The sequence below is a fragment of the Medicago sativa genome, chromosome 2 (genome assembly GCF_051527215.1).
Source record: "Medicago sativa cultivar Bolivia chromosome 2, Bolivia_mono, whole genome shotgun sequence".
Lineage (NCBI taxonomy): Eukaryota > Viridiplantae > Streptophyta > Magnoliopsida > Fabales > Fabaceae > Medicago > Medicago sativa.
This window is the reverse complement of record NC_140750.1, coordinates 72716903-72737726: the sequence shown is the minus strand read 5'-3', so window position 1 is coordinate 72737726 and position 20824 is coordinate 72716903. Positions and strand designations below refer to the sequence as shown.

At 31.5% G+C, this 20824-nt stretch overlaps 2 protein-coding genes across 2 annotated transcripts; both read right to left on the bottom strand.

Moving 5' to 3' along the window:
• Positions 1-12647: 12647 nt before the first annotated feature.
• LOC146950466 (uncharacterized) lies at positions 12648-13415 on the bottom strand. The gene has a single exon (XM_085746416.1). The coding sequence runs from the start codon at positions 13221-13223 to the stop codon at positions 12936-12938; it is 288 nt and encodes a 95-aa protein (XP_085602542.1). The 5' UTR covers positions 13224-13415; the 3' UTR covers positions 12648-12935.
• A 4516-nt stretch (positions 13416-17931) lies between these two features.
• Positions 17932-18359, bottom strand: LOC146950465 (uncharacterized). Its single transcript, XM_085746415.1, has one exon. It carries the CDS (start codon positions 18256-18258, stop codon positions 18052-18054), a length of 207 nt encoding a protein of 68 aa, XP_085602541.1. The 5' UTR covers positions 18259-18359; the 3' UTR covers positions 17932-18051.
• Positions 18360-20824: the final 2465 nt, after the last annotated feature.

Below are 20824 nucleotides of genomic sequence, written 5' to 3'. Positions count from 1 at the left end.
ACAATAAGGTGATACAAAATGCTGTTTTAAATTTTCATATGATGTTTTAAATTTTCTTTTTTTAGTAAATGTTTTGGATTTACTTACATGATAAAAATTAATTTTAAATGAATTAATGGTATAAAATTGATTCCGATCAAAAGGGTTGAAGGTAAAACTATTTAAGTTTTTTTTTTTGACAAAAAAAAATAAAAAAGAAGTTTGAATACATCATGTAAACTTGAATATAACTATAAATTGTTGGGAAAAAATTAATTATAGATTTTAAAATTATAAATTAGTAGTTTTAAATAAAATCAATTTCTGAAGACAATCAATTATATTAAAAAACAATAAAACATATCAAAATCAATTCTAGACATTCAAAATCAATTTTGACCTATATTTAAAAGTGAAATCAAACATATACAAAGTGATAAGTACTATTTGAAACTCACATGTGAAATGATCCTCGGTGAAAACGTATCGTTTAACAAAATAGTTTTTTTTTCTCTTAATGATCAAGAATTGGTTGTGACGTAAGTATAGTACCATCAAGAATTGTTTAATCCAAAAATAAAATCAATTTTTCCAAACAATTCATCATTTAATATTTTTAATTTATAAGTGAAATCAAACAATAAATTTCATTTGAAACTCATACATACAATAGTCTTATCATCTTAGATGACGACATATATTAACATAGAAATAATATTTGTACAACCATTTTATTATAACTTTTGTCACTTTTTTCTCTCATACTCACATTATATTAATAGAGAAATGATATTTGTACAACCACTTTATTACAACTTTTGTCACTTTTCTCTTTCATACTCACATTATATTTTTATTATCTCTCTTTCTTTTTCTTTCTTTATTGTTTTGGATCGATGAGAAGAAAAGAAATGAAAATTATCATCGGTTGTACATATATCACTACTTATATTAGTATCGGTATTATCTGTTAAAATAGACGAGACAACTGTGTTTCAAATTGTACAGGTTGCTGTTAGTGCCTTTATGAGTGAGACAATTTGGTGACAGTGGGGGATGGTGGATTGATTGGTTCGTGAATTTTTACTGTGATGTGATGATGATGGATGGAATGCACAATTCGGATCTCAATGTTGCCAATTTTTTTTTTGAGAACCTCAATGTTGCCAATTTTATGAATTTGATTTTTTGTGTTTGAGATCCGGATGTTTATTGGTTCATTCTTTTTAACAGTTGGTTTTGATTTTGATTGATTCTACTGTGTACTCTTTACAATCATATATGCTTTTTTAGATTTCACGTTTAAGATTTGATACTCTTTTCACCAGGGCCGTTCCTACGAATATGGAGGTTCGGTGCTGGAATTGAAATGAGGCCCATAATAAAATAAAGATGTATTTTTTTTAAAAGAACAATGTCCGTGTTGTTTTGGAAAGGGGAAAACGTTAATCTCTATTTGAACTTGTCAGCCTCATAAAATTAAACCATAAATCAACCAATTTAGCAATTTGAAAAACTCATAAAATTAATCTCTATCTGAAGAACTCATAAAATTAATCTCTATCAAACTCTATTCCAGCATTTAGCAATTTTAACATTCAACAAAAATCAGCCAATTCCATGAAAGGAAGTAAAAGAAAAATGAAACACTGATGGTGAGAGGAACGCGCGTTGGTATGTATTAGAGAAAGAGTATTTTTTTTTTAGTGGGGGTACTGGGCTATAAATTTTTTTTGGAGGCTCATACCCTGAAGAGGCTCGGTGCTATAGCGCTGCTTGCACCCCCTAGGGTCCGGCCCTGCTTTTCACGTTTGATTAGCATCATCTTTTTCATTTCTTATCTATGGTAATTTCAAAATAGATTAAATAAAGAATATGTACTACGGAGTATCAATATAAAATTCTTTTTAGATGAAATATATATAATTGGTTTTGCAAATAAATGCTTTCGAGACACTTATTAAAAAAAATTAAATACTTTAACGGTTAATACATAAGTTTTTATAAGATCTACTCCTCCGTCTCAAATTATATGTCATTTCAGAAAGAAAAAAATTGTCCTACATTTACACAGGCCTGGCCTTGAGGGAGTGCAAGGTGCTCAATCAAGCCGGGCCTCCAAAAGCTATGGGCCTCAAAAAAAATTAACTTTAATACCCACCCCCACTTAAATAAAAAATATATGTGTTACTTCTTTACACGTTTGAGTTTTTTCTAGACTTTAGTTCTCCTATCTGGACATAAATCTGGTACTATCAAACCTCCCCAATTTGTATAATCACTTAAGCAGTCAATTTGAAAACTTATTTCATTGAAAGAATCACAACAATAATTTCTTTTTCACATAAACCATTCGTTTTTCGCTTTCCCACAACGGATAAGCGACAAATCCAAACGACGCCGTTAGTAAATTCTACCTCTCTTTCGCTTAATATTTTTGTATTTCGTTTCATGTTTAGAATCCCTTCTGATTCTGATTTTTTTAATAAAGCTTAGCTACACAAAAAAAATGCGTTTTTATTTTATTGGGGGCCTATTTTAAATAGAGAGCCGAGCCTCCTATTTCATAGGGACGGCCCTGCATTTACATTATATGATATTTTACAATATCAATGACGCATTAATGTTATTGTACTCTTAACTATTTATTAACTTATCTTTTTTCAATTTTTTAATTTATCTTTTTCATACCATTTATTAAGGACAATTTTGAAAAACAACTCATAATATATAATGTGTGAAGGATGTGGTAACCCCCTCATGAGAATGAGATTATAATTTCCTTATTTCTAATTTACATTTTACGCTTGTCTTTCAGTTTCTTGTCATCCCTGCTCTAAAAGACAATGACGAACGAGACAATATTGGTTGGGGAGATACTTTGGGTCTCGTCAGTTGTGGTGGTCGCTTAAAGAATTCAGATGGTAGATGACTTAAAAGGTACTCAACCAAAATAGGTGCTTGTGATGCTTCCAATGCTGAAACATGGGAATGTACTTGGAAATGCAGCTTGTTTAGAGAGACAGGGTTTTCACCACCTTCAAGTGGAAAATGACTCGAAAACTTTGGTTGACATGAACAAAGGGAACGTCAAAATTAATGGCAAGGCCCGCCTTGGTGTGTCGAATTCAAGAACTTTTAAAGTTAAAACGACAGCAGGTGCAACTCAACCATACCTGACGGGAGGAAAATAGAAGTGCTGATTGACTAGCTCTTTTGACATTCATGTTATGGATACTCCTCCTAGTGAGGTTTCATGTCTCCTTTTTTATGGTATTTCAAGGGCTTAGACCATCCCTAATGGTGGTGTCTTTACCAATTAAGACACCGTACCTAATAGGTACCCCCATTGGGGAATTTCTTTTTGGGGGTCTCTTAAGACCCGGGGTCTTATTTAAGACCCCCAACTTTAAACGGGACCCGCACGCTTTTAATATTAAAAAATTGAAATGTAGTGATATAAAGTTATTGATAGTTGATTAGTGGGTCCCATTTAAGAACTTTGTGTGAGATCTGAGTTGGAGGGATTGAGTGCTTATTAGGTACTGCTATTAAAAAATGATAAACGAGTGATGTGTACGTGTGAGACCCATTTAAGTACCCAAAAATGGGTGTCTCCATTGTGGATGCTCTTACATGCCTAAAGATATTTGTATAATTATGCATTTTTTTCGCTTGGGGCGTTAGCCCTATTTTTCATCCAAAAAAATTTGAGTGATTGTCCGTGCGAGCTTAATTCAATTGATAGAGACAATGTATTATAATCATAATAATATACATGGATCGAGATTCGAATTTTGGACACCCCGATTATTCACCTTTAAAAGGTGAATTTCTAACCACTAAACTATTTCACCAAAAGAACTGAGTGACTATATAATGTGTATTGTCTCTATATTTTGATTTTAAATAATAAATATAAATGAAAATATTAACAAATGTTGCTGGGAAACTTGTCAAAGAAAACTTATGTAAGGAAAATATAGTAAAACTATTTTTAAACATGTGTAATTAACCTCTTAAAAGTTTAAAAAATACACTCATTAATACAAATATATATGTTTTCTTTTTAACAAATGATCTAAGAGCACTGCTTAGCATGATCCTAATTTAATAAAATACATAATTTTCCTAATAATTTGGTGTATTTAAAAATGTTTTATACAATATTTATTATTTATATATATAATTCCCACCCTTCAAACAAATACTCCCTCCGTTTCAAAATGAGTGTCGCTTTAGCAAAAAAAAATTGTTTCAAAATGAATGTCACTTTCAGTTTCCAATGCAACAATAATTTTTTCTTTTCAATTGTACTCTCCAATTAATACTCTGCACACTACTTTCAAAGTATTACTTTTAAAACTAACCAATAGTTAATAAGGATAATTTGGTAAAATAACCATTCTCTTTCTTTTAATCATTGCATTTCTTAATACGTGTGTAAACACCTAAAACGACACTCATTTTGAAACGGAGGGAGTATATAATTCCCATTACTCGAAGTGACCTGTAACTGTCTACTTAATGATTGGCTGCAGCAGATGGTTGCATTGCATCCATATATGATATAAAGTAATGATATTTTGACATCCATTTGATGACAAATTTGTTGACAACCTTGTTTTTCTCATTTCTTATTGGTCAAAAACAATGTAGAGAGAAAAAGGAAGAGAGAGGATAACAACATCATGTGAGTATGAGAGAGAAAGTTGTCCAAAAGTTGTCAAAAAGTGGTTGTCAAAATATTATTTCTCTATGATATATATGTATATGTCATTTTTATTGTGTCATTTTATTTTTATTAACTTTTTTCCTTCAAATATTTGTTTTTGTTTTTATGAAAGACTTCCTCAACTTGTTTGATAATAACAAAATCGATAATTAGTGGTAAACAAAAAACTAGAGAAAGGTTTAAGGTAAGAGTTATGATGTTGACTCTTTGAAGCAAAAATCAATTAAGATAAGAACAAAAGTAAAATCAACATCCACCACAATCAAGTTGGCCACAGAAAGGAGAAGATTAACAACACCACGGTCCACGGGCATCGATTTATGCTTTTTACTAAATTGACGTTTATATCATCATTTTTCTTCTCTACTTTTGTTTGATTCACATTGTGCTCAAAAAGAATAGTGAAAAGTTTCTTTCAGCTAAGTCTTCTATCCAATATTATTTGTCGTGATATGCTATGATGGTAGAACATTACCTGCTAGTGGTGTTGTTAATAATGACAACACAAGAAAACCCACTCGCTCTCTCATGCCCTTACGCGCAAAACTGCAAAAGGGAATCATTATTTCTTCGATTTAGTTGAGTTATGTTAACCGATGTTCTTAAATTATTACTCCCTCCGTTTCAAAATGAGTGTCGTTTTAGGTGTTTACACACATATTAAGAAATGCAATGATTAAAAGAAAGAGAATGGTTATTTTACCAAATTATCCTTATTAACTATTGGTTAGTTTAAAAAGTAATGTTTTGGAAGTAGTGTGCAGAGTATTAATTGAAGGGTACAATTGAAAAGAAAAAGTTATTATTGCATTGGAAACTGAAAGCGACACTCATTTTGAAACAATTTTTTTTGGCTAAAGCGACACTCATTTTGAAACGGAGGGAGTAATTTTCAACCTTTAAAAATTAAATTGACACAACTTTTTAGACAAATTTTACTTTGGATTCTTTAATATGTGTCCTAAAGACACATCTTAGCATTTCTCTTTTTTATTTGAGTGTAGAACACGTCTTCTCATATTTTTTTTTTTGAAGAAACTAAAATGAATTATATTACCACATCAAAAAGGCCTTCCTAGCACAAGGTGTGCAAAGGAAGTAACACCTGAAAAAAAGTCTGTATAATATTTACAAGGCAAACGCCACAGCACCAAAAGCCCACCAGAAAGAATAGATAAGCAACTAGCCTATGCCTAGAATGGAGAAGGGACTAAGCCACCAACCATGGTAATTGAGGGGAAGACTGACATGTTTCCCCTTCAACCACATGAAAGTTAGAGACTTAATTTTGTCCACTACCTGCGGTATAGAACAAGTTTTATCGTTGAAAATACAATTATTTCTTTCTTTCCAAATCTCCCACACTGTTGCAAACCAAATAACCTGTAAAATTGAACGCCGTGTCTTGGAAACACCACCAATGTAACCGAACTGATAATAGTGACTTGCAGCATCGCGAGGTAGCACCGCAGACAAGCCAATCCACCTGAGAATGTAATACCAAACGGAACCAAAAATAGCACAATGTAATAATATATGAGAAGAAGTTTCCACCTCCCCACAACCTCCAACACACGACTGAGCCTCAATATCAATCACCTGACGACGGTAAAGATTATCTTTTGTGGGGAGCCTGTCACGGAACAAACGCCAAACAAATAACACCACTTTCAAAGGAACATCTTTATGCCATAAGGAATCGATAGGCACCGCAGAGACAGCAGGAAAATTTTCATTAAAGAAGTTATAAGCGCTTCTAACTGTGTAGACGGAAGTAGTTTCCAACCGCCACACCCTCTGGTCATCCCTACCAACCTGCAATGTAACCGTTAGTAATAACAGCCTAAGTTCCTCTAACAATTCCTCTTCCCACACGAATAACGTACGCCTCCAATTCCACGCCCCCCTCCATCCCCCCATCCTAATACATTCATATTAAAAACCGATTCAGACTTCAACATAGATAAGTCATATAATCTAGTGAAACGATCTCTAAAAGACATCCCACCCACCCACACATCTGACCAAAATAGAGTATTTCTCCCATCCCCCACCACCTGACTAACATTACCCTGAAACCACTCTTCCGAGCGCAAGGACGATATGTCCCTCCACCAAACAGAAGCCTCACGACCACCTTCCTTCACCCGACCATCCTCCACCCCATATCTAGCGGACAACACCCTAAACCATAAACTATCTCTATCCCTAGAAGGGCAATATTAAAATCTCTTAATCTCCTTACCCCCAAACCTCCAACCTCCTGACTTCGACAAATAGATTGCCAATCAATCCAAGTAATTTTCCTGTGGTCTACACTCCCCCCCCAAAAAAAATTATTAAAAATAGATTCGATAGAGGAAACGATACCTGATGGAGCTTTGAAAAAAGAAAGTGCATAAACAGGCAACGATGACAGGACAGACTTCAAGAGAACCAGACGGCCACCCAAAGAGAGAAATTTCGAACTCCAACCCGACAGTCTAGAGTGAATACGCTTAAGAAGGGGGTCCCAGAAAGCCAATCTTCGCGCATTACCACCAATGGGCAACCCAAGGTACAAAAAAGGGATAGTACCAACTTTGCAATTTAAAACCAACGCTGCTGCCGATAACCAAGAACCAGAAACATTCACACCAACCAAACTACTCTTCGAAAAATTCACCTTTAAACCAGATAATTCCTGAAAAAGAATGAGACACGCTCGAATAGCCCGAATATTAGCCCAAGATTTCTCACCCAAAATCAACGTGTCGTCAGCAAATTGAAGATGCGTTACCGACACCGGATCACACCTCCCTACCTTGTACCCAGTAAATAAATTATTAACAGTTAAAGAGAGCATCAACACATTAAATCCCTCTGCCGCCAAAAGAAAAAGGAAAGGCGACAAAGGATCTCCCTGTCTCAAACCCCTCTGAAGATGAAATTCATCCGTTGGAGAGCCATTAACCAATACAGATGCAGTGGCTGTCCCTATACATTCAATTATCCATTTTCGCCAGAGTGTCGGGAACCCCATTTTCACCATCACTTCATCCAAATATTTCCAATCAATAGAATCATAAGCTTTTTCAAAATCAACTTTAAAAAGTAACAATTCCTTCTTCCTTTTTCGAGCTTCGTCCACCGCCTCATTTGCCACCAAAAGCCCATCAAGAATTTGACGACCTTTAATAAAAGCCGACTGAGAATCCGATATCACTGACCCAATCACCGACCGGAGCCTATTAGCTAAAACCTTCGCCAAAATTTTATACATACTACCCACCAATGAAATGGGGCGAAAGTCATTAAGGCGCTGCGGATTATCAACCTTCGGAATAAGAGCAATAAAAGTACTATTTATACCTTTGGTTAACTTGCCGTTTCTATGAAATTCCTTCAAAAAACGCATCAAATCATCCTTCAACATATCCCAAAATTGTTTAATGAATCCAAAAGAAATACCGTCGGGTCCTGGAGACTTGTAGCTATCACAATCCCAAACCGCCGCTTTAACCTCCTCCAACGTGAAAGGCATGATAAGACCAGCACCTTGACTATACGATAACGTTCGGAAATTCAATCCTTCCATGCTCGGCCTGTTCTCAAGACGGGATGTATAATGATCAGAAAAATGTGTGAACACAGCAGCACGGACGTTATCAACTCCCTCCACCAATGCTCCGTCAACCATAAAAAATTGAATAGCATTTTTCCGATTCCGAGTAGACATGATACTGTGAAAATACTTGGAATTCGCGTCCCCTTCCCGCAGCCACTGCATCCTCGACTGTTGCCAACTTATGCTTGAATTGATTCTAGATAACGAGAACAATTCCTCTGTATACTCATGAAGCTCTTCTATTTCCTCCACTGATAACACCACTGATTCGCCCTTCGTCTCAATTCTAGAAACACTATCCTTCAAACTAGAAATCCTCGCAGGTAAGTTTTTTGCATGTTGCTGATGCCACTCCTCGAGAGCCAATTTAATAAGTTTTAATTTTTCTTTTAGCACGTAACCTCCCCAACCTTCCAGCTGAAAACTCCTCCACCGATCCCGAACAAACTCATTGTAACCAGGAAAAGTTTCCCAACATTTTAACAACCGCAACGGACGGGGACCCCAATTCTCCTCATCTATGCTCAGCTGAATAGGACAATGGTCGGATAGGCCCCTTGTTGACGCAAACTGGAAGCAATTAGGCCACGTCAGACACCATCTTTCTGATAATAAAAATCGGTCAAGGCGACTCATAGACTTTCCATCCCCCCGGAACCACGTAAAATTACGACCCCGGAGAGGCAAATCTACCAAAACATTCCCACCAATAAACTGGTTAAAATAAGCACTCCCAGCATGTAAGCCAACCGCACCTACACTTCGACGTTCCTCCACACTTCTGACTGTGTTAAAGTCACCACACACACAAATATTTTGATCTTGTAAAGTTGTCAGACGAGAAGAAATATTAAACCACAATGACTTATGTTCTTGTTCTATCTCTTCGTTTATTTCTCTCTATTATGGTTGTACAAATATAATTTATCTTTTAAATTTAAATGTGTGATTCGTTATCATGTTATTTTAATGTATTGAAATTATAAACATTTTCTTCGGTGTCTCTTTAGTTAGTCATTTTATCTTCAATTGTGTTTTTGTTAGTGGTTTTAATCCTGAAGTACACCCTTTTGAGCAAATGGTCTTTAGTAGGGACACCTGATCTTCCTCTCACATCAACAACCTCCATATGCACTTTCACGCCTCTCCGTCCTCTCCCCAACCTAATGAATTCATTTCTGAAAGAACTGTTAATTTATTTTCATATAAATCTTACAACCTTCTAAACCTAACATTTAACGTCATTCCTTTCAACTATGGGTACCTCCAAAATAGCGTAGCGGACCCATCACCCATTTCACGTTCTATGTTATAACCAACTCCCCATGCCAAAACTAACACCCTCTCGAATCATGTTGAAATTCTTCCACCAAATTGAACCAACTTCCCCTCCACAAGATAACCGACCTCCCCTTTATTTCATAAATGGCCACTAGCACCATATACAACAAATTATCCCTTTCTTCCAAAACTCTCCAACAACATTTACCAAACAAAGCCAAATTAAATTATCTTATCCTCTCAACCTACCATTTTCCTTAAATGTATCTTTGCTAATCAATTTAGTCCATTAAACTACAAACAAAGAGATAATGATGATACATTTAGAAACTATAAAATAACACACCATACATTCAAGGACTAAATGATTGCTCACTCCTTTTTTTTACGAAAACAAACTTATGTCATTTCCAAATTTATTTGTAATTCAAGTAGAAATTAAATCGTAAATGTAGGAAGTAGAATAAAACAGTGGTGTCTTTGCAAGTGTATGAACAACATGGTTAGTTTATTTCTTAATGAAACTAATCCTATAGTTTTTTATTCAAAACTAAAGTTGCTTTGCATTTTTTGAAGATAGTCCTAAATTTGGTTACGCTGAAGTGATCGTCATTGATACCATTCACCACTTGCTTACGATCCAATTCAATAGTCACTCTTTTGTTATGGATCCATTCCTTTTGCAATTCATTACTAACATTTTTTGTAACCATTCCTTTTTAATAATATAAATATTGAAAATCAAAAGTTCAAGCAAAAAGTAAGTAGGGTCTAATGAAGAACTATTTTGGTCATGATTTGAATTCGACTTCTTCCATAATGATTTATCATTAACTAGTTAAGCTCGACCTACACTTAAAATTAATTGAATGCAACTATTTTTTGGTATAAATTTATGTATTTGTCTAAGTTAATTTAACAAATTATTTGTATGCAACTAAACTATTAATTATAAATTTTGAAATAATTGAATTCACATTCAAAATTATGAATGATTTAACTACATAATTAACAACAAATTTCACCTTAAATTGAGTTAATCATCTACTTAACTGAATTAATCGCATTTTTTTATTTACTGAGTGTCACATGAATTAATCACATTTTTTTATTTATGAAATATTTTAAAGAAAAATAAAGGCGCAATAAAGCAACCCACATTTTAAGAAAATCAACGGCATTACATTTTAATCATATACTCCCTCCGTTTCAAAATTAATATCATTTAAGATTTTTACCCACATTAAAAAATGTAATGATTAAAAGAAAGGTAATTGTTATTTTACCATATTATCTTTATTAACTATTAATTTGTTTTTCATTAAAGTACAAATAATACTTCGGGTGTACATAATATTAGTTGAAGAGCACAATTGACAAGAAATAGTTATTATTACATTAGAAATCAAAAATGACATTTTTTCTGAAACATTATTTATAGAAATTTAGCAAGTGTACTAATTCTATCGAAGTAATAATTCTAAGTTCGTATCCACAAGGACTGTGTCAATCTCAACTCAACAATTTAATTATAATAAAGGATTCAACAATTTTGGAGTATGTAAAGCATATATTTGAGTTTAACATAAAATAGAAAGAAAATAATTTGTTTTGGAAAATATCAGAGATTAAAGTGATCAGGTCTTTTGAATTAATTAATTCTCGATGTTTGGTTTGCATCTAGTCTCTACGGTTATTCTTCTAATTTCACGACAAATTAACAAAAATAGTTCTAATCAATTCCTTGACTCAGAACTCTGTTCTCAAGTTACATCACCCTAATCCCTTGGGTGAGTCCATAAGCGTTGAAGGTTTTATATGAACGTTAATTTTTATGTCATAAACTAACAATCATCTATCCCTAAATTGATCTGTTAGATTAACCAGAATTATTATATCCAATTCAATAGGTAGTGTCAATAGTCAATTGATATTTAAAATATTATGTATATCATCAATATACAAAAAGCATTAAGAATAAATAATTCTGAAGAAAACTAGGATTATAATTGCATTGAAAATAGTTTATACAATGAGTTGATTCAAACAACTCAAATTAAAATCATCTAAGACCTAATCAAGAGAAATTAACTAGACATGATCAAAGTAATAAACAACATCGTAAGAAAATAAATCGATGGAGTTTTGTCGTTGTGGGCTTTGGTCCTCAATTTCTTTTCAATCGCTACTGTTGATGTTGTTTTTCCATATCCATGTGCCTCCCTCCTGTCTCGTGATGCGTGAATGATCTATTTTTCCCTTCCAAAACGTGATGGTTCTTGTTGACACTTGTTGTTTTCACATCCATTGTTTCCTAGAAACGCATGGAAATGACCAAAAAATCCAGCAGTAGTTAACTACCGCCGATTTTCTAGTTAACTACCGCTGATGTTTTTTTGATCATTTCCATGTATTTCTAGGAAACAATGGATGTGAGAAAAACAATTTTCCTCTTGGATCAACATAAGCCCATCAATTAATATGAATTCTTAAAGTAATTGCTTTATGTTACCTCTTGTTTTGCTCTTCTTTGCTCATATAACCAATAATAATGAGGGTCTTGTTAACCGGTTCCCCCGGGGCACTGGTTAAGGAATTCAAAAAAGAAAATTTGATTTAAAAGTAACACTTTTTTGACTTTTGAGAAATTAACTTCACAATTTCTAATACAAAAGCTACTATATTTGCTTCTTTAACCAGTGCTCCGGGGGCATTGGTTAACATTTTCCTAATAATGATAATAGACCACTAATTTTAATCATTTCACTACATGACTCAAAAACTCTAAAATGACAATTTATTTAAAGTGACTCAAAATTAAATACTAAATAAACAAAAATAGACTAAAAACTGAAATAAAAATACTTTAAAAATATGATATGAGACTGTCATCGATTTGTTTTTACTAAAGTGACATTTATTTTAAAACGGAGGGAGTATTAGTCGATGCTTTGCTAATTTTATGCTCTTTCTTCTCAATTTACGACAGAGAGCAAAAAGGCATGGAATCCACGGCATTCTCTTATAAAAAAAAATCCCAACCAATGAGAAGAAATCTCCAATTTCTCATAATCATCCAAATCAGAGGAGTACATGATTTTAGTCACATCTCTCTTTTTCTTTTTTAACAAAAGTCACATATCTTACATATCTAATATTCAACTTTCCAATCACATTTAAATATCAAGAATTTGCAAACATGATTATATAGATCTTCCTCTATTGAGCTTCGGTTTTGATCGAGCAGAAAAATTATATTTCAAAATGATATTGTTTCACTGGACGGCAAGCAAGCACAATAATGCTACAGAACACACATAATATTTTGGATTTTCATAACACTTCCATTTTCCATGTAGGACCCCAACAACTTAAATACATGACTGTCCTCAAAGATTCCTCTGATTGCTTTGCTTCTTGCTCCTTTAATCTACTAGAAACCATAGCATAAGAATTAGAGGAAGAAAGCTTCTTTGCTTGAGACAAAGATCTCAAATGATGTTTAACATGATGTTGAGCTGATCTTAAAGCACAATTCCACCTACATAAGCCTTGGTCTTTCAAGGCTTCCACAACTCCAACACTTGCTGCAACTGTCCAAATTCTGATTGATGAACTCATATTGAAATAATTAAAAATTCTGCTTGAATTAATAAAGTGTGTAATTTGTAGGAAATTGAAGAAGTTTCTCTAGCTTGATTTTGTTTTGATTGATTATGCAATTGAGTGAAGATGTTTTTTTATATACTGATAAGTGATTGTGTGTGAAGATTTCTAAATGGAGGAAACCGGCCAAAAGTTTAGGAAAAACCAGTGGCATGATGAGGTAGCTAGCTACTGGTTTTAGTAGAAACCAATGGTTTTGTTATCTTACGATAAATGATAAATGATAAATGTAAGTGTCGGAATCAAGTTCAGTGTATTTTGAATTTTTGGGACCACATGTTTATATCACAAATGTGTCACACGCTTACATTTTGTTCATTTGTATGTGTCATTTTGTGAATGTTTATTGTAAATTTCAAACAGGCTGTGTTGTAAAACTATGTTGTTAAATAAGTTGTCATGGAAAAGGTTGTTCAAATAACACATCTCAAAAAATTAATAGACATGCACTCTTAAGGTAAAAGTAAAAGTGAGGTGGCATTTAGCCTGGGAAAGCAAAATTGTTTCCCACCATGGGAAAGCCCAGTTTTGAAGGACAGGTGGCAGTTATCACTTGTTGAGCCCAAACAAAAAAACTGAAGCATTCATATTTTAATATTTTATGTCCATTTACTAATTAACCTCCCCCGTTTTATTTTAGGGTTAATACGTTTTTACCCCCCTGTAATATAGGCGAGTTCCGGTTTTCCCCCTGTAAAAAAGATTCTTTCAATTCCAACCCTGTAATTTAAAGATTCCGTCGAAAACACCCCTGAGCACATTTGAGACACCCCCAGCAGATGACGTGGCGCGCTGAGTCACCTATTCTGCTGACGTGGCCCACTGACAGTATAATTAATTTTATTTTTTATTTTTTTATAGGGACACGTGGCATTTGTCATTTTTTTAATTAAAAAATAATTTATTTTTTAAAAAAAATCTAAAAAACGAAAATAATTCAGAAAAAATAAAAAAATTCCGAAATTTTTTTAAAAAATTGGAAAAATTAATAAAAATGAAAAAAAAATCTGGAAAATTTTAAAAATAAAAAATAAAATCTGGGAAATTTTAAAAAATAATAATTTGAATTCTGAAAAAATAAATAAAAATTGAAAATTATGAAAAAATTCGGAAAAAATTTTAAAAAATTAATAAAAATGAAAACAAAAATCTGGATAATTTTAAAATAATAATAATTTTTTTAAAAAAATTCTGGAAAAATAAATAAAAATTGAAATAATGGAAAAAATAAATAAAAATGGAAAAATAGATTTTTTTTGAAATTTAAAAAATTAGAAAAAAGTTTGGATTTTTTTCGAAATTTAGAAGATATTTAAAAATACTGGAATTTAATTTTCAAAATAAAAAAAGTTTAGATTTTTTTCGAAATAAAAAAACTGGAAAATATTTAAAATTTTAAAAATCTGGATATATATTTTTTAAAACCCAATTACAATATGAAAATTAAATTTTGAAAATTACAATATGTATGTATGACTATATTTTTCATGAGCCAAATTCTCATCTAAAACTTCTTGCCTATGTAATTAGCATTTTAATTGTTAGGTAAATGCAAAAATATTCCTATGTAATTCAGCATTTTTTAAATTCTCATCAAAAATAAATTCACAAAGAAATCCCAATATCAGACGCGTTGAGACAACAAATTGAAGTTCAAAGACATTGGAAGAGCAACTTGAGGTACTCACTTTTTAAATTTTAATGTCTCTTAAATAAGACACTTTTTAAAATTTTACACGCATTAATAATTCTTTTTACAAAAATATTCCTATGAAATTCAAGCTTCTCAGATTTTTTTTCCTAAATTTTTAATTAAACTAAAATCGATTTTTTTTTCTTCAGATTATATGATTTTTAAAATTTAATTTTCATATTGTAATTGGATTTAAAAAAAATATATATCCAGATTTTTAAAATTTTAAATATTTTCCAGTATTTTTTATTTCGCAAAAAAATCTAAACTTTTTTATTTTGAAAATTAAATTCCAGTATTTTTAAATATCTTCTAAATTTAAAAAAAAATCCGAACTTTTTTCCAATTTTTTAAATTTTGAAAAAAATCTAAATGTCTTTTCTGCTTTTTTATTTTATTTTTCGAAAAAAATAATCTGATTTTTTGTTATTTTTAAAATTTAAAAAAAAATAATCTGATTTTTTGTTATTTTTAAAAGATTTTCAGTTTTAAATTTTTTTCATTATTTTCAATTTTTATTAATTTTCCAGCATTTTTTTTAAAAAAAATTATTTTTTTAAAATTTTCCAGATTTTATTTTTTATTTTTAAAATTTTTACAGGGGGAAAACTGGAACTCGCTTAAATTACAGGGGGGTAAAGACATAAAAAAATGACAAATGCCACGTGTACCCTATAAAAAATAAAAAATAATTATACAGTCAGCACGCCACGTCAGCTGAAAAGGGTGACTCAGCGCGTCACGCCACGTCATCAGCTGGGGGGTCCAATATTCGACCAGGGGGGTTTTCGACGGAATCTTTATATTACAGGGTTGGAATCGAAAGAATCTTTTTTACAGGAGGGAAAACCGGAACTCGCCTATATTACAAGGGGGTAAAAACGTATTAACCCTTTATTTTATTATGAGTTATGAAATTGCTCAAATTATTAACATTTTTTTAACTTCCCCCATCTCACGCCTTAATCTCACTTCCTCTTCTCTCCTTCACTTCCAGAATTTTCTTCTTCCCTCCATGCCTTAATCTTCCTCTTTCTCGTGAATTACCCCCTTTCACCCTTAAAACCACTTCTTTTCTCATAGATGTTTCTTCTCATGAAAAATACAGATGAACAAAACAAAAATATGTATTTTATCTCACACCTTCATTGTTATTGAAACAAAAATTCATACGACCATAATCAGATTCAGATCTAGGAAAAAATGAATAATTTCACTGTTTATGGAAACAAGATCTGTAGCTTCCTCTATATTTTAGTAAGAAAAATTGGTGGAGATGATGAAGATTCCTTTGTAGAACACATGAAGATGAATAATTAATTTTTAATTAAAAAATATGTTAAATTAAGTTGACAAATCTTAATAATCTGGTTTTTTTTTTTGGACAAATCTTAGAAAGAAGAAGAAAAAAAATACAGGGGTGATGGTGAGTGGTCAAAACACAGTGTTGGGATTGAAGGAAGACGATGATGAAGCCTGTTTTTTGTGTGAATACAATATTCATTTGATATTTAAATAAATAAAAAGGGTAATTTAATTAATTAATTAAGGCAATTAAATTTTCTCACCAAAAAAGTAATTGAATTTAATGAGTCACACTGTAACAAAAAGTGAATATCCGGTTGCCAGTGCTCAATCCTACCCATTGATTATTTTTATTATTATATCAATGGTCCAAATTCAACTTTCCCATGATGGGAAACAACTTTGCTTTCCCATGTTAAACCTCACCTAAAAGTGAAGTATAAGTTGTATTTGAAGAATTATGCGTTATTTAGCAAACAACTAATGACGATTAATTCTTCTAAAAAAACTAATGAGGACTTACTCGTGGAAATTTGCATGTTACATTTGGTTACGACCAAATTTTTACTCTACTTACAAGATTACTCATTTGCATTAATTTTCATTTATTGATGGATAAATTACTCACAATTGTTTAAAGATAACTTGGAAAAAAAATCATAATTACATATAATTTATGAAAATGGGTAAATCGTTGATGGCACATGCAACTTACCCTATTTTGATAAATTTTATAAAAATTATAAAATACACTACTTTGGTACAAAAAAAAAAAAAATCTCAATGCTAGTTGTTTAAGGAACACTTAAATGTTTGTATGGTTTATAGACAAAGTGATGAACACTATTGAAACCCACACTAAAATTTCAGATTCAAACTTGAATGAAAGTGTTCAACTTAACAATTTTGGTATTGTCAATTGAGTTATGTTTTTCACGGAAACATTTTAAACATAAGAAAAACAAAAATTGATTTTCATATTTATCATTGGTATCATATTTTCACAACCTTATGTATTTCTCATAGTCATATAAATTGCATATAAGTTGTTTAATGGTGATCTGACATTATATAAAATCACTTTTGAGTGGTTATTACTTATTAGTGGAGTACTTATTTTTCTCTCATTCATAAACCCAACCATTTAAGCTCTCCACATCCAATTTATTTATTTTATTTTTTTATCTATGCCACATCCAATTTGGTGAATCTAACTAAAAACTCTGATATCACCACATTGGTCATATTTTTAATATTTTAAATTAATAAAATATTTTAAAAAATATTTTCATTATTCATATATATTTATATTAAAACATATTAAAATTAAATCATTTGAAGAAATAGAAACATTTATATTTTACTTTTTTTCTTGAGAGAAATAGTTTACTTTTTAGAATTTTATGAATTTCCCTAAAAAAAATATAATTTTATGAACTTACCTTCTTAAATGAAAATATAAAGTAAATTATTAAATTGAACAGACAAAAACTTTAGTAAATTTCTTATTTCCAAAAAGATATTTTATTTTATTTTTAGTAAATTTCTTTCTTTCACCTCAACTTTATTTACTGTTGTTGTTCATTCGGTTTACTTGTTTTTCTTTACTAATTCAAGATAAAAAAGAACATGTGTAATACAAAGTATAGTTAGAATAATGCTGAGTTTGAGAGAAATTCAAGGTTGCTATCTTCATTAATTCATCATAATTTACATCAATATCTTTCAATAATATTGCACAATACGCGAAGAAAGATCAAAGAATAGAGTTAAAATTTATTCTAATTAATTGGGACCCCAGCAACTCAAGTACATGACCTTTCTCAAAGATTCCTCTGATTGCTTTGCCTTCTCTTTCTGTCTGTTAGAATTAGAAATCAAAGTAGATGATAATGATGAAAGTTTCTTTGCTTGAGAAAACAATCTCACATTATTTTTCATATGATTTTGAACTGACTTTAGGGTATGGTTCCATCTGCTTGTTGAACTCATTTTGACTAATATTGATTGATTCTTGAAGTCTTTTTTCTGGCTTTTTAGACGACAGAGAAAATGGTTTACTAGTAGTGTATCTTGTGTTTTGGTTGAGCTAAAAGAGTGAAGGAAGATGTTATATATAGAAGTTTTGAGATGCCCAAAGAATGGGAAAATACCACGGGCTGAAAGCTATTGTTAATCTGTTAGTGGTTTACTTATCTAGACAATGGTTTTTGTGAGTTAGATAATTAAATATATCAAATAAATTTTATAATTTTTTTATTTTAAATAAAAACAGCTATAATATTTTCCTTAAAAATAAACACCCTTTATTTTCAAATACTTATTTAATATCTAATTATATCATTCTCTTTATATCTTTCTCGTTCGACGTGTGTACACCAATATAAATGTCCATCAAATATTTTTCATATAAAAGAACTCGCATAGAGAAAACCTATATTTATTTATAGGAAAAAAATGCTAAAGAGTATCATTCGAATACTTGTTAAGGTGACAAAAATAAAAATATGACGTTTAAAAGTGATGAGTGCAATTTTTGAAAAATTAAAAAATTGTAGTTTCAAACGAAAAAAACAACTACTTTTGATTTGCATGACTCTTTTGTTTATATATTTTTCACTCTTCTAATCTATCTAATGATTAATACAGAAGACAATGATTTGCTCAAAAAAAAAAATATAGAAGACAATGGGTAGTTGCCACATAAACAAGACTAATATAAAACATTTTATCTTTGAAAGGATAAATATACATTTCAAAAGTTTAATGCGATTTTTCATATTTTAAAAATGTTGAATTATTTCTCATTTTTAATGTCAATAAATACCACTTTAAAAATATCAAATTCTTTTCTCGTTTTTAACCATTTATTTCTCGTGCAATTTTGCATCCTATTCTTGTGTCAACATATAGTTTTCCATTTAATGTGAAACTATTAGTCACAATTAAAACACCAACAATCTTCCCCTTAAGTATGTGCCCATTCATTCATTCATTCATTCGAGATTTCTCCCTCTAAAGCGGTATTTTTTCATTCACATACACTTGCATCATTGTTGACCCACTATATTCTCAAGAAGACATTTAATAAAAGGAGCTGATATCGTTAGTCAAACCATTAATTTTGATACCGCAGTTGGATGTTCAAGGGAGCCTAAATATAGGAGAATTGTCACATTTGGTTAAGAGTAACCACACAAGTGAATTAGACACCTTATATATCACACCAAGTTGAACCAAATTGAAAATCACTATTTTTTAAGAAAATTACATATGTTACTCATGAAACGAAACATTAGAAATTGTCAATATATTGCTCTCTCTCTCTCTCTCTCTCTCTCTCTCTCTCTCGTTTATTTAGTTGAAGACTATTGTTTACGGGTGGATGAACGAGATATCTGCAGCCATCAACAACCAGATTTCAATTGTAACCCTAATATCATTGACACCATTACCCACTCTTCCTTTCGACCTCATCCAAGAAAATTTGTGTAGGCTACAAGTGATGGTGCTCCTTCAACTTTGATGTGTTTTCACGCAATTCACATGATTTAACAGACAATCGATATTTAACGATCAAGAATGTAGTACTTTTTGTAATAGCGATCCTTATCTATTGTATTAACAATCGAAAGAAAAAAAATGAAGTCCTGGAATTCTCTTATCTCTAATCGCAAATTCACAAACATGCATCTTCGCCTGTCAACCATGCAGCACCTATAGAGAGTAAGTTACTCTATGTTCTTAGGCTACATGCTCACGTCTTGCCCACTCCACTCTGTTTTCAGTGACCACGTAACCACCGACGTCATCACCAAGCTCATGTATCCTTCCAACAATTTTGATGAACTTTAAATTGTTGGCTCTTGTAACCGTATCTTTTGTATGGGTAAAGATCCTCTCCATTTTGTATAATAAATGGAGTATGCAATTTGGAGAGAGATAGACACATAAAATAGATAGTGGGTCCCACTATTAAGTGGGTTCCACCATCATTAATTACTTTTTAGTTTTTCGAGATTTTTTTGTGTCTATATCTTTCCAAATGGATGAAATGGAGAGAATACCAAATGGAGAGGATCTTAACTCCTTTTGTATGGTCGACTGTAATAACACTTATGTTCTATTATGGAATCCTTCCATTAATTAGTTCAAGGAATTACCACTTATTGAAAAGCCAAAAGTGAATTTTAAAAGGACCGATTCCAAACCAATTTTTTTTTAAGAAGGTAAACCGGAAATAACCTACTTTAGAGGGGGAAAAACACTATTAACCCTTAAATTAAAAACTCGGAAAGATGTGGATTGATATATAATATTTATTTATTTAAATGTGGATATGAGAACTAGTAATTGTGATTTTTTCTTTTTGAGCAAAGTTGTGATTTTTTATTTATTTAAAAATTAAAATATATATACAATTGAGAAGGCAGTGTGTGGACTGTGTTATCCAATAATTGTTGGACTGTGTTTAGACTTTAGATCCATTAGGAAGCAGATTTTTTTACGGTAGTCGATGTTTGAATCCCGAACTTTACATATATTATGTTTTATCGTT

Excerpts from the sequence above, each read along its gene's own strand:
- LOC146950466 (XM_085746416.1), bottom strand. The coding sequence starts at position 13,223 with ATGAGTTCATCAATCAGAATTTGGACAGTTGCAGCAAGTGTTGGAGTT.
- LOC146950465 (XM_085746415.1), bottom strand. The coding sequence starts at position 18,258 with ATGAGTTCAACAAGCAGATGGAACCATACCCTAAAGTCAGTTCAAAAT.